General features: G+C 26.5%; 1 protein-coding gene across 1 annotated transcript; it reads right to left on the reverse strand.

The window, feature by feature from the left end:
* Positions 1–11,542: 11,542 nt before the first annotated feature.
* LOC113866754 lies at positions 11,543–15,199 on the reverse strand. Its single transcript, XM_027501555.1, has 4 exons — positions 15,146–15,199; positions 14,168–15,034; positions 11,840–11,908; positions 11,543–11,746 (listed from the first exon to the last, which is right to left on the reverse strand). The coding sequence occupies exons 1-4, from the start codon at positions 15,197–15,199 to the stop codon at positions 11,543–11,545; spliced, it is 1,194 nt and encodes a 397-aa protein (XP_027357356.1).
* Between the last annotated feature and the right edge of the window lie 1,042 nt (positions 15,200–16,241).

Raw genomic sequence — 16,241 nt, forward strand, 5'->3', positions numbered from 1 at the left:
AATTTTTTAAAACGTTGATTAATAATTTTTCATTTAATAAATAAGTTAAAAAAAGGGGGGGAAAACCATTGCTTGTGAGTTGCACATGCACACCTTTGGCCATTTCAAGCATCCCAAATCTTTGTCCTTCGTGATAAATGCCACTTTTTTTCCCAATTAGAGGACAAATTGTTTTAAAGTGGAAGTGGCAAAAACTCACTTTCATGCTCAAGCTTCCAACCAAGCCCAAGGACTCCTCTCTCACCAACTATAATAATTTCCACCCTGTAGCCACTAGCCATTTTTTGTTGCTGTATATCATATTCAATTCAATGCAAAACTACTCCATTTGGCCAAGTAAATCATTTAGTAAATTGCCAATTTTAGTGTAGACCAGCTAAAAATAACAATTCTTTCATTAACACATACTTTTTAGTCATTATTAATTAATTTAAAAAAAGACATCAAAATTATTTTAAACAGAGTTTATTGTAATTTTAAATTATTATTTTACCGTGTTTTGAATTTTTATTAATTATGCATGATAACTATTGTGTTCATGCTAAAATTATTGAAAGAAAATTGTGAAAAAGTAAACCATTTTGATTTGTCACCAAAATTTCAACTTTATAACATTAATTTATCTATTTATTCGTGTGTTTATAGTTTTACTTTTAATAGAATAATAGCCATTACTACATCTAAAGGCTCACAGAAAGAAGTCAAGACATGTTCTACTTTTACTTAACCCAACTCTGAAATTGTATTATCAAGTGCTGAGTTCGTTTTTCCTTTTCTTTTTCTCAATGGGTTTCTTCTGGATGAAAAGTGTAATATGCCATGACTTGCACATGGATAAGCTAGCACATTCTTTAATTGTTTGAGAGACCTGAGATGAGCTTGCACACATATATTCAATAATAATATTTAATTGTTATGTTGATTTATTTAACTCTTTGTAACTTAATTATAAGGTTACACTCTAAAGAGATTCAATTTACACGTACAGACAAAGGGATTCCACACACCCACATATATATTAATATAGCGGGTTTTATTATTTAATAATTAGATATATAAATCTCTAAAGTTGAACTAGAATCCCTAACTTATGACTAAAGATATTTAATTAGTCGATGAAGATTGATCAAATAAATTAGTAACAATAATCTCTTATTAAAAAAATTAGGAATACCAATTCTAAAAAGGTTTAATATAATTAATTTATTTTACATGCAATCTAAATTGTCCTTTTTTGGAAAATTAAAAAAATACTAATAATATACTTTTTTACACACAGTCTTGGGTATAATTTTGTGATTAATTAATTTTTAAAAGTTAAAGTATTCATTTTCTAAATTGATCATTTTTTAAAAAATTATTTAGACTTTTTAAAAAATTAATCAATCCCATAAACTATCTTAAAGAGAAAGTGCCCTTAATCCTTGGAGAGGGATAGAGAGAAGGGAGGCAAAGTAAAAGATTCAGATCAAACCCGCAGCAAAAGGCAACAAAAAGTGCATTAACTTAAAGAGAGAGGGAAAAAATGAGTTGGGGGTAGAAGAAAAAGTCATGGAGGTAGATGTAAGCTCTTATTTTCATATTTAATGTGTATTGCTGCTTTAATGTTGACCATTGGTTCTATTGGCCAAGGCATGGCATGTCTGCATCCAACAAGTCTTTACTCATGAAGGACAGTGACTGCTGCTAATCCTTACACCCATAATTTTATCATTTATCAAAATGATAGGGACCCAATACACCGCTTTTCAAAGGTTTACTTCTTCTGGTTCACTAAAAATGAATACTCATATTCTTGAATCTTGACTACAAGTTTTATTTTGGGATGATGATGCATCCTTTTTATCCAAATCAGGGTGAGATGGAGAAAAGTAGTTGATCAAGATAACACCAATACATGTAAAGGTGTGCCTTCTTCTCTCTTTTCTGTATTTTATGGTTCCCTAATTAAGAGGGATTATGAGGGGAGCTCTCATCCTCTTAAAATATTTTTTTTTAGTAGTATTTTATTTTCTAAATAATTATTTAGTTCACCTGAGATGCCCAAAATGATGACATGTTGAAAAGATCTCTTCCAATAAAATCCATATTTTATTTAAAGGATGTATTCATTTCTTTTCCTTATCTTTAAAATCCAATTAAGACATTTTTAGGGTTTTGGAAAGTCAAACCTGGCCACATGCTAACGTCTACTCTTTCAGCTGCTCAAGCAATGTGCAATATACAAGTCTACCCATGTATTATATGGAATGCTATATATTCATCATATGGATATGATTGCTCAAATCTTTCTTTATTTTTTCTTTTCTTTTCCTTTCATTCTCAGCAGAACAAGTTGAAAGAATATGTATAAATTTTTAAGTAAATAATCCTGTCCTTAAATATAGATTTTCACTTTTGATTGTTTTTTGCCCTCTAGAATTAGACATTACATGACCATTATTCATCCAAATATTGCAAAAAAGGAGGAGGAATTGGGTTCACATGTGTTTAAATTCCAAATATTCAAATCAACTATGCATTTATGAGCCATATGTTTATCTTCGAAAATTGGTGTCATAGCATGTTAGTATGGCTTATTTTATATGATATAGAGCTAATGAGATGATGCAAGGAAACGGCTAATATTGAGTAAACTTGGCGAGAAGGAATTAAGAAAATTCTTTACCCTAATGTTCACGATGTCATTGATCACAGTTTTCTGCTAATTTTTATGAGAGCTTTCACTATTAATATTTTGTTTAATGTCTTTTTAGTATTCCTAATTCTTGGAGCTTGTCTTGGCACATGCTCTTTTCAAGCCACCTATGATCTTCATGGACAATTTTAAAATGTAAATTTTCTGCACTAATTGCCCTTAGCAGAAACTTAGAAAGCAACCCCGTTGACTATTTGATTCAACTTTTTTTGGTACAATATTAATTCGAATAGCGTTAATTAGTAGCCATTCTTTAATCACCTCAAGCATAAATCCACAATTAATTAAAGTTGCAACTGCCATCATTATTTGCAAAATCTAACATTGATATTCAGTTATAAATATATATTCATGAGTTGTGTTTTGTAGTTTTTTTTAATTACAAGATAATAAAAATTTTCCTCCAAATATTTAAGTTGAATTTGAATTTGGGATTATAAGTTATTTTTTCTTTTTAACTTTAATTTTGTTAGCACTTTCAATCCATTTATTTTGTATAACACTGTTAATTACTAAGCAAGTTCTTAAATATTAAAAAGTAAAAATAATTTATCGTAAAAACAGATTAAAATCCCAGTAAAAAAAATGTAAATAGAAATTTAAACAATGATATATATTTTTTAATTTGGAACTAAAAGTTTTGAAAAATATTACAAACTCACAACTTATATCTTTTTTTTTTCTTAATTCCTTCTCTCTTGTTGATGGAAGGTTGGTTTGACCCGCATTTGCCCTTCAAAGGGTTTGCTTTACTTAGAGAATATGCTATGAGGTGTTTGTGATCAAATACTACTTTTGCTCTATCTCCTATATTCGTCTTCTAATATGAATGAACAACATTGCTCTTTCGCTTTCCTTCTTCAACTATCCATAATTTTCAAGCAGTTTTCAAATCCTATCACAAAACATTCCTTATTAAGCCAAATTTTAATGAATCACGTGCTTTTTATTTTATAAATTCAGCAATTTTTGGAATGGTGACGTTAACTTAATTCAAATACTAATTAATTTTAAGTTGTGGCTTAACTTATTTATTTATTTATTGTATAAAATAAATATACTTCATGCTTGAATAAGAAACATTTATAATATAATGAGCTTAGCTCACATATATATAAAAGACTTAAAACTAAAATTCTAACTTAAAAAAAGAGACTAATTATGTGTCAATTGAACCAAATCCCATTCATAATAACTCATCCCTTTGTGTTGCTAATTTTTTATATGATATGCATAACTGTTAAAATAACTCAATGCTTTCCTTTACCTTACCATCACTACGCCATAAATAAGCTTTTAGAGCGCTAACTTAAATAGCGGTTAATAAAAATTATTTTGTAATTATATATTTAGAGAGCGTTTCTCTATTAACCACTCTCCAAAGTACACATTAGAGAGTGGTTAATAAAGAACCGCTCTCTAATCTCATTCTTGGAGACTAGTTAATAAAGAACTGCTCTTTAATGTTATTAAAGTCATTTATAAATAAACATGCTCAACGCATTTCTTCTTTTTAGCTAACAAACTTGTCTCTTTCACTGTAAGTTTTTTCTTTACTCTCTTATATTTTCTTCATCTTCTCTGTTAGTATGCTCTCTTCGTCTTCTCTCATTAACAAATTAGTTTTTTTCCCATCTGTAGATACATTTTCATTATGTGTTAGTCTGCTCGATCTTTATCTTCTTTACACTAATTTTTGACATCTGTAGGTACTTCTTTCTTCTTCTCTTTGTTAACGGTGAATCATCCATTCTCTCTTTCTTTCTTTTTCTCTTTATTAATGTTAAAAATTATCTTATTAATTTGTTCTCTCTTTTTTCTCTGCTTACTTGTGTTTGGTTCATGCAGATGTGGACTGTTTGGTTAACACCAAATATATAAACTCAAGATTCAATTTTGATTTGTGATAAAAATGAAGAAAACTCACAAAGAAATCAATTCCAAATTTTGATTTAAACGTAATAATAAATTTTTATTTTGCAACAGAAAACTTAAAATAAAATCAATTTCAAATTTCAGATTCGCAGTCTACATTTATACTTTGGAGAGCAATTCCATGCAGAACCGCTCTATTTATAAGTTTAACATTAGATAGCGCTTGTCTAACCACTCTCTTAAATATAATACATCAGATAGCGCAAGATTTTAGAATAATTCTAACGCTCTCTAATTCAAAATGGAACCACTCTCAGATCTCCATTTTGGCGTAGTGCATTTAAGTTTTGTGGTATGACAGTGAAGAATTTTACACAAAATTTGTTTGAAAGATAAAACAAAAAATAAAGGAAAAATATTATAATTAAAAATAAAAAGTTGAAAAAATAAAATATTTTTCTTTCCTATCTTATTACTTTTATAATATTTTTTTATAAAATTTTTAATATTATATAATAATTGAATAAATTAATAATCACCAAAGAGTATCATATACTATTGTACTAATAGAGGGAAAAAAAAGGTATTAAAGATTAAAATTGACTTTATTAGTGTCACTTTTATCTAGCAAAGATTAAACTTATAAATATTGTACATTAATAGTAAGTTAGTAACACTTGATTTGCATTATATTAATAGTAAGATATACATATAAGAGAAACGATAATTGTATAATAAATTTGTTTATAACTTACTTCGATAGAAAGAGAAGGAAAATAAAATGAAGAATTTGATAGAAATGTGTTATAAAAAAATTATCGTGCAAATAATAATTTTCTGTACGAACAAAAATTTATATTATTATGGTGCATCAATTAATCGTATAACTTTACAATATTTTATACTAATACTATAATTTTGGTTAGCTAAATGTCATACCAATGAAAGTAAATTCAACGAAGGATTAGTTATGACTGTATTTTATTTTTCAGTGAATTAAAAAAATGACAATGGATAAAAATTTAATATTAATTAAAACGTGTATCCATTCTCTATCTTCAGCGCCAAGGCAAATAAAGTAGTTAAATTTGTATTCTAAGCAATTGAAGATGTTTACTCCACAAAGTGAGCATTACTTGTCATACGCAATTGCTTAGAAAACTTCTTATTATTGATTTAGTTTATCATAATAGTTGACTTTTATTAAAATTTGAAGAAACCGCACGTTAGCTATTACATCGTGCTCACCATTGAATACAAAATTATGAATGAAACTGAAAGTTACACAATCTAAGAGTAATTTAGTTCTTTTTCACCAAGTATAAAATGGGCTTAGTCTTAATTAATTTAGCACTAATCTATATAGGTTAAAGATAAAAAAATATCATTGTATAAAAAGTTTATAAAGTTCAAAAATTCACAGATTTAAATTAGGTGAGTTATAGCTAGACCCATTGTCTTTAAAAAATATTATTATTTTTTTAAAATATTTATTTTATATAATATTAAATATTTAAAATAATTTCGTATATTAAATAATATTAAATAAAGTATAATAATTTATTATCAAATTAAATTTCATATTGATAATTATGATATCATAATAATATTTTTCATGCATATAATTTTATAAATAATTTCTTAGCATATTATTTTATAATTTTATTTGAGTATCATTCTCACTTAAGCGAAAAAATCACATAATGATTTTTCAACTTTTTTTTTTTATATATTTTTGTTTGAGCGATAATAAATATAAAGAGTTTTCAAATTTTTCCTGTGAAGCTATAGGGGTGAGACCTTCTTGTCTGTATTGGGAGACAGTTTGGACAATATTATTCTTATTTTCTTTAGTGAAACTTATCTCATTTGAGCGAAAATATTCCAAAAAGCTTATTTTAAAAAGACTCTGTCTTGCTTGAACGATACATATCTCGTTTGAACGAAAAACTCTATACTAAAATACTTATTTTTCCAAAAATAAGAGAAATAAGGATAGAAGTGTTATAGTTCACATAAATGAAGTTGATTAGTAAAGTTTATAATATCAAACATAATTTTATAAATTAAGATATTTTTTCAGTAATACAATCCACATTTTTAGCCCTCCATATCTACCATAGTATAGCTAAAAATGAGAGATGATTACTTATATGCTATGTCATAATCTAGTTGTTAGCATAAAAAAATATTACAAATCTTTTATTTTATAGACTTGCACGAACTTAGATTTCTTTAACTTTTAAATAATCTTTGACGTTGATAGAATTTTTAGTTTTAAAAAAGTATATTTTTATATTTAAAATATAATTTTTAATTAATTTTAAATAAAATAATTTAATAAAAATGACAAATAAGTACACATATCTTTTAGTAAAAAAATTAGCATAATATTTCTTAATCACTTTCTAAAAAAGTGAACTAACTCATCTTTAATCTTAATCTAAACCAACCTTTTATATATATATAAAGGCCTAAAGTCAAAGTAAATTCACGGATAAGATTTAAAACAATGGAGGTATATACAGTAAGTTATGTGGAAGAGATGGTGGATAATGGATAATAGTCTATGTTAACAATGCTACTTCTCATATAAACACAAAGAAAATTCTTATACCATCATGACATTAAATAGTTTAAGACCCGTTTTGATTATTATGTTTTTCAAATTAATATATCCATTTCTTTTGTTTTATTGGTGTTTATAAACTTTTTTCCAGCAGAGAAATGTATAAATTATTTTGATAAAAGATTTTTAAAAGTGACTCTAAAATAATTTTTGTTAAAGAGCTATTTAGCAAGAACCGAGTTAAGTAAGTCAAACAACAAATTAAATACTACATAAAACTCAAAATTTTATTTATGATATAGGGTTTTGTTAAGAAAGAATATTGAAATAAAATAATTAAGAAAGAGTGACATGTGATATGATACTAAATATAAAAAGGGAAGAATAAGATTAATAAATGAGTCAGATTGGTTGAGTGAAGGTGGGCATTGGGCGGCTACGTTTGTCTTAACCTAATTTATTAATGTCATAAAGTAGTCCCTTAGAAAATTCGTGTGGTCGTCTTCATTTCTATTTCTATATTTTAAAAATAAAATAAATTGATATATATATATATATGATATCATTTTAAAATTTAATTTAAACATATTATGGATTTTATATTAGCAAAAAATATTAAATTTTAATAATTAATATAAATATTAATTTTATAAAATATTTTAATCAATTAACAATATAAAATTTGTTAAACTCACAATATATTAAAATTATATTTATTATATATATATATATATATATATATTTCATTTACTACTTTTTATTTTTCTCTCTTTTGTATTCTCAACTCATGTGAGAAATTTGAAAAATTGTTATAATATGTGATAAAAGAAAACATGCTCGTGAGCAAAAATAATTTTTACGTTGTTTTTTTAAATTTTTTGTCGGCAGGAATTGATTGGGGTGAGCATGGACCAACGAATCAATAATAAATAATTAAACGGACTTCGTCATTTTAAAAAAATAATAATATATTTTTTTAAATAGAAAATTTACACTATTAATTAATTAAAATATAATATAAATATTTTAAATTCATTTTTAAAAAATAATATTTTTATTAATATAATAAATTATTATTAAATGACACTATATTAAATGTTATTTATAAAAAATGATTATTAATTTTTTGTCTTGAATATTAAAATTAAAACTATTTTTAAATGTATTAATTGTTCTAATTTATTATAAAAATTATATTAATGAAATACTATTTTTATTTATAAAATTATATATATATATATATATTTAATGCATAATACATTAATTTAATTATTTATATTATTATTATTTCTGAAATAGAATGTAAATATATGACATTAATTTTTTTATTAGTTTTGATGGATTAAATGCTTATTTTTTTATAAATGGATTGAAAATAGTAAAATAATTAATATTATTTATTTATTTTTTAAATTAATTTCAAATCTGCATATTTATACTTTCCACTTTAGTATTTTACCAAAGTCAAAAAAATAAAAAATAAAGTAGCGTATGCTAAATGCATTTTTTGTTTTACTATATTAAAATTAAAATGTAAAATTATATGTAAATAATGCTATTGGAATCCAACGTTGCATTTAAGTTCAATCTATTCAATTACATTATTAAATTCAAAGTGATAAAAAGAAAATTCCTGCATCTTGATTGGACCATGGGGACTGAGCAGTTAATATATATATATATATATATATATATATATATATATATATATATATATATATATATATATATATATATATATATAGTTATTTTTGTCATTTTATACCATGATTGATATCTAAAAGAGAAAATATTTAATAGATGGGCTATGTTAAATATATTTTTTAAAAATTTAAATTATCAATTAATTTTATAAAAAATTGAATCCTTGTTACATTAACCGTTTACTTTTTATTATTATTAATTTACCACTATTTTAATCATTTATGAAGATTAATTTAGTAAAATCTTAATTTTCTTTCAAATTTAATCTATCCTTGAATTATATATTTTTCTTCACTACTTTTTTATTTATTTTTAAATAATATGATAAAATTTTAAATATTTAATGAACTATCTTTATAGGAAACCGGTTAATAACAAAATCTTTAAAAGTCTAATGTGATAAATAAATTAAATCTTTAAAAGATTATTTGATAGTCTGAATCCTTCAAAAAATATTTAATAACACTTTTATCTTTAAAACACAAATCAAACAGTTTTCTTTATCTAAAAACTAAATACAAATGTAAAAAATTAACGTGTTATAATATGATTAATTTTGTGAGAAGATTTTAAGGTTAAAACTTATTTCAAATGAAAAAAAAAAAATGTGTTTGATAAAATAGAGTTGAGATATTAATTAAATGGACTTGTTCCATGGGCCTACAGAGATCCAATGGGCTTATATGATTTTTGTTTGTATTCGTTAAACTTTTAATAATAGTTGGACAAAAAAAGTCTTCTAACAATGATTTTATCATTTTGTTGGAGTTATATTTACATCTTATGTCTTTCTCTCTCTACAGAATAGTGGCAAGAGAGAATCTAAGTTCAATCTTGATAAGTTTTTCACCCATTACAACTTCATTTTGGAGAAGTCTTTTAATATTTTATTTAAAAGAAAAATATTAAATTTGATTATTGAATGTATAATTTATCATTCATGTTATTTCTTGAATGAAAATAAAATTATATATATATATATATATATATATTAATTTTTATGATTAGTGTGTTACATTGTATTTAATGTGTCATGTTTCCATTTTTGTGAAAATTAATTAACAAATTTTAGTTTTTGAAATAAAATAAATGACAAACCACAAATGCAAGAATTAATTTTAATTTTTTTTATATACTAAATTAAAGAACTGTCTATATTTTATGAACTAAAATAAATGATACGTCTCAAATTCATGAACTAATTTAACATTTTTTTTCTAGTAACTAAATTAGAACCTATATTTCAATAACCAAATTAAAATTCTATTCGTTTTTCATCCTTTTATAGCTTTATAGATTTGACCCTTGCCTTAAATTTTATATTTATTTTGATTATTTTTATCATATCAAATTTAATTTCCACCAAACAATAATATTTCTTATTATTTGCCTCATTAACTTTATACATGTGTAAGCAGGGTGACCGAGAAAAAGAAAGAATAGTTATAAGAAGAAATGAAGGAGATTTTGAATTTTTTTTAATATCATTATACATGATAAAAATTTATATAAGGTAAATTTTTGTAAAAAATTATAGCATTTAACACTATTAACACATTAAATAACATTAAATTCTGTATTTTTTAAATAAAAATATACTATATATAATTTTTTTATTTTGTGCATGTTAATTAATTATGAACTTAATTAATAAAAAACATAAAATACATTAAAATAAATACTCTATTATTATTATTATTATTATTATTATTATTATTATTATTATTATGAACTTTTTGACTGATTATACTTTGAAAAACTTAAATTGATTGATTTTCAACAATTTCAATCTTTTTATTTTAAGAATTAAATTAATAAATATTTGTAATTTTAAACAATAAAATATCATATTGCTCATATATGCCATGTATGTGGTCTCAATGCATACCCAAAATTTCTTCGTATTACATTCACTTTAGTCTATCAAATTATAAGCATCCATCGTCTTTGTCTCTAACCTCACAAAAATCTTGCTTTAATTCTCAATTTTACAAAATAACTTTCATTCTAGTTATTTTTAAAATAAATTATGTCTAATTATTTAAAAAAAAAAGTCATAAATGATATGAATTTGCACACAAAATATAAAAATAAAAATATAATAACTAAAAAAGAATAGAACTTGACAATTAAATGCTGCTACTGTTGCAGCTAAAACCACTGCAGATGCTATCAATTTAGCTAGCAGCCACTGTCTCGCATTTTCTTATTGAAAAAAATCGCATCTTCTAATAGGTTTGAGTTCTTTTTGTTTTCAATCTAACCTTGGGCTTTGTTGCAAGTAGAGATTCTGACAAGCATATTATTCAAAGTTTACCAATCTCAACATTTCGCTTCTAGGCTAACAATCTCATAACCTAAGCAAGATGCCTATAGAAATAAGAACTAGAAAATTCCAACAAAGAAAGGGGCAAAAGATGAGAGATTTACCTCATACTAAACAAAAGAGAGGATTAAATAGAGAGGTAAAAAACATGAAGGGACAAACATAAAGTACCAAAGTCAAACAAATATTACTTAAATAACAGTCATCAATAGTCTAAAATCCAGAAAGTACCTCATGCATGGGTCAAATTAAAAACATCACACAACAAACTAAAATGGAGAGTTAGTTCACTCTCAGAATAATAAGTTTTGCTACCATGTGCCATGTTAAGGCACTAGCACAAATTGTTCATAATCAAATTGAAGACCATTTAATTCTTCCTAGCATGGGCCTGATTCTTAAGGGGAATCTGTTGCTGTTTTGGTGGCTGTGGAAGTGCCTCATCCTTCAATGGTGCATTGAGGTCCATAGTTCCCAGCATTTCCAACTCCTTAATAGCAGCAATCACAGTGACTGGACTTCCCTTGTTAAAATGAGGCTTAAGTACTGCAACAGATTGCTTGACTTTTGATTGCTGCAAATTAATGAATATAGGATGAAATTCAACAACTTCAAAAAACATGACAGACAAACAACTATTCAAACCAATGATTATGTTTCAACTTACGAAGTGTTCAAGTTTCCCCCTCAGTCCTCCATTAGCAGCATTTTGAGAAGCACTAGCAGAAGTTGATCCCTAACCCACCGAAAGTGACGCGATAGAACAAGCACATAAGAGCAGTGTATATAAATTTAGAAAGAAAAGGAAAAAGTTAAAACATATTTTTGGTTCTTAATCAAATAAGGTTAAAAAAATTTCAAATGTAATAACCAAACTAAAAAAAACATGTTATATGTAGAGACCAAACACGTTATGGCAATCATTTTTAATTTGGTCTCTCTACTAATCAAACAATGTTACAACAACAATCAACAAGGTTTAATTTGAAAACAAATATAAATATAGGATTAATTTGAAAAAAGAGTGTTACATCAATAATATATTCAAGACTAATAAAAAATCATAAAATCTAAAATTAATAAAGGAATTCAAATATTTAACTTGAAACACAAAAATAAAGTTGTACCTCTCTTCCCCCCCCCCCCCCTCCTTCAAAAAACAACGTAGAATTGAAAACAATTTCAATAAATTTAGAAAGCTAAGACCTGAAATTAATTCCAAAATCTAAAAAAAAAATGTTTTGGGAGCAAAATAACTTTTAAATCACACCAATTTTGATTATAGCACTTGCACCAAGAAAAACGGCTCCCTATCCGACCATAAATAATGCTAAAGAATATGCAAATAAGATATATATATATATATATATATATACATAATCAAACAATAATAAAGAAATTCAAGCACTTCAAGTCAAGAAACAAATATAGCAACTTCAATAAGAATCTGGGGTACAAAAAAGTTAAAGCATACGAAAATTTTTCTACATAAGTTTTAATGGAAGAAGTTGTTCCATTTCAAACCAAAAATGAGGCAAACAAATATACAAAGAAGAATATCAATAAATTTAGTAAGCAAAACAAAAGAGGCAGGACTTATAACAAGAGTAAAGTAATTCAAGTATTTGCCTAAACAAAATAGCAACTTTCTTAAGTTATAAGAAGTGCTTTCAAACATGAACAATATAATCATAAAGTTCCTTAACTGAAAAATTCACTCATTAAATTCCACATTAATGCTAGAAAGTCATCTTCAGTTCCAACATAAAATGCATAAGTTTGCAATATTTCTGATTGTATAGTGCTAACATTTCTATTCTTTGCCCATCCTCAATACATTTTATGGGAGTCATTTGAAAAATTGTGTGGTAGGTGAATTTTTTAATATTTGTTATATTTGCATTCATTTTGGAAACAATATATGGCAAACTGAATTTGAGGAAGGGAAAAATGTGAGGAACTTGAATTGCAAACACATTTCATAAGGATTTTTCGGACCAATAGTTAAAGCAATAATGTGCTACCTGTCCACTTTGCAAGAACAGTGTGACGCTTATGGAAAAATCATCACGTTCAGCAAGATGAAATGACAAATTCAACAATGACTTAGATGAGAAATTTAATTTTGGAGGGAGAGAGAAAGAGACCTAGATGTAGAAAAAGAAAATCAAAGTATGAGGAATGAAGAGAAAGAGTTGAGTATAGGAACGTTATGTTGGGTTGAGTTGACAACATTTGTCATTAGAGGTTAGGGTGTGCTGGAAAGTTATGATCGGTGGTGGTTTGAAGTGAGCCTTTATCAATGTAATGACTTCTTTATTACAATCATTTTACGAGGACGCGGAGAACAAAGATTCTACTTAAAACATCTCTAACCTTTAAGAGTGTATAATAGGTAACCAACTTAAGTGTGAACCTTTTAACTTTTAAATGCTGACCATTGGATTTTACTTGTATGAGATCAACGATAAGAAACTTTTACAAAAACTATGCTAGCTTTTGGAAAATTTATCCTCCTATCCCTTTTGAAAAAGATAGGAAAGATGCTAAAATCCACCTTTAAACATGCATGATCCACGCGTAATACAATAAGCAATGCACTAAAAGACAACAGATTTATATAACCTAATATTTTATTAATGGAAAGCAATTTTTTTCTCTCACTAGTTACTCACATAAAAAATCAAACCATAAATAAGACTTTCAATTTTAAAATTTAAGTAAATATATAAAAAAGAAAAGAGTTATAAAAAGTCAAAGAGGACAAGGTAATAAATAATGTTTATGCAACCAATTTAGTGCATATTGATATACTACAAGTTCTAGCTATTTAGATATCAAAATATTTTAAATCATTTTAAAAAATTATTATCAACAAAATATTTTATTTATAAAATATACCTTAAAGTTGAAAATGAGAAAAACAAATCACATAATAACATAATTGTCAATTCAATAGTAAAAATAAATAAATAAATAAATAAATGTGTATCACCTTCTTTGGACGACCCACAGGCTTTCCAGTGGATTTTCTTGGTTGCATAGGTAATCCATTACCCCCTTTTCCTTGTCTTTGTCCACCACCACCATTGTGGTCATACCTACAACTTTGTCCTTGAGCACCAGCAATAATAGCAGCCATCGTCACTACAGTATTCTTTTTTGGTCGTCCTCGTGGCCTTAAAGCCACGCGAGCAACCACATCACCATTAATTGGTTGAGTTGGCAGTTTAGTTGAATGCATAGGTTCAATTGGATCTAAAGGAATTTGAGTCGCTTGTGAATGATTCTTAGGTGGACGACCTGGGTGTCTCTTGGGCTTGTCAGCAACTCCCTTGACTGACCTAGTCTTAGGAGGAAGATTAAGTGTCTTTTCAGATTGAGACCTAGGCGAACGTTTTTTTTGCGCAGGGGCTACATTTGTTGGGCCAAAATGTTCTTCTCTAGGCACTATACTCTTCTTTGGACGAGTTGGGTATCTCCTTCTGCCCTGGGCTTGCTTGCGCTCATCTGAGAGCCCAAACGTAAGCCACATGGGCTCAACTTTCAATTGCATGTTTTCATCAGGAACCTCAACTTTAGGCTGGGATTGGACCTTACGCGGTCGACCCTTGGGCCTTGAGGCTTGAGAAGGGGCAGCAAAAGTTGTGGTTGCAAGAACATGAGCAGATCTAGAGAGCTTGTAAGATTTCTTGACCATGACAAGAAACCCACTATTCTTCAAACGCTTCAAGTGGTGAGTCAACAAGGTGGAGTGAGTTGATGGCAACTGGTCCTTGTACACTTGATCTATATATTTCCCTATCGCTCTCTTGCTTGACCCATTCTTCTCCTTTAGTGCCTCAATTGCCCTATAAATCATCTACACAACAAATTCAACAATAAAAAAGAAAAAATTAAGAATCTTCTAGAAATACAAAGAGGAAAAATTTATTTTTCTTTTGGTTAATTTGAGATGCAATTCTCAATTTACCTCTTCATATGATGGGCGATTGGAAGGTCGTGCTGAAATAGGAGCAGTAGGCATGTCGTTTGATTTGGTAGGGAAAAGGATGGTGTTTGTGGTTGAAAATGGAACTAGAGCCAGAATAAGTGTCAAAGTCGACAATGAAGAAATAAATAGTGGATCCTTGAAAAGAGAGAGAGAGAGTAGGTAGATTCAAAATTTGAGAAATAAATTTTATTTACAGTATACCGATAGAAATAGAGTAAAATAATTATTATTTATTTGTTACATTAAAGATGAGAGAGAAAGAGAAAGAAAACGGGTTAGGTAATTTTGTAAAATGGGATCGGTGAGTGCATTTGGTAGAAATACGAATTAATAGAAGAAAAGAAAAAATGAAAAGAAATGAATATGCTTCTTCTAGAAAGTGATGAGTTGTTAATGATAGAACGATTGGAATTAGCCTCATCTACACCGTTTATTTTTAACACTTTCCCTTTGCTTGTATTCCTAACATTCACTCCATTTGTCATTTCTCTTTATTTTCCTCAAATTTTTTTATTAATTTTCATTTTGGCTCTTTCTATTCGCCTATTTCCCTTATTTTCTCTATTTTGCTCAAATTAACACACACCTTTTCTACTATCCTATTACCTTTCTTTAAAAAATATCTTTCTTAAAAACTAAATGTGAAAATGGACACTTGTTTATGACTTTTTTGAATTAGTTCCACATAGTATTAGTAAAATAGATCTCATATAGTTGGATGAAGTATCAGTTCTTTGATAGAGTGATGAGTTGTTAATGATAAATAGAAATAGATTTAGTCTCATGTGTATTGTTTATTTTAATCTCTTTGCCTAGATACTTAATATCCACTCCAATTATTGTTTGTCTTTCTCTTCATCTATTATTTTATTAATTTTCATTTTGACTCCCTCTTTTTCATTTTTTCTTCCTTGTTCTCCTTATATTTCACTCAAATTGACATATATCTTTTCTACAATCTTAGTACCTTTTTAATATATATATATATATATATATATATATATATATATATATATATCTTCAAACTTAAATATGAAAATGACACTTATTTATAATTTCTTAATAAAATAGATCT

Source organism: Abrus precatorius, unplaced genomic scaffold (assembly GCF_003935025.1).
Source record: "Abrus precatorius isolate BTA unplaced genomic scaffold, Abrus_2018 Scaffold5, whole genome shotgun sequence".
NCBI classification, from domain to species: Eukaryota; Viridiplantae; Streptophyta; class Magnoliopsida; order Fabales; family Fabaceae; genus Abrus; species Abrus precatorius.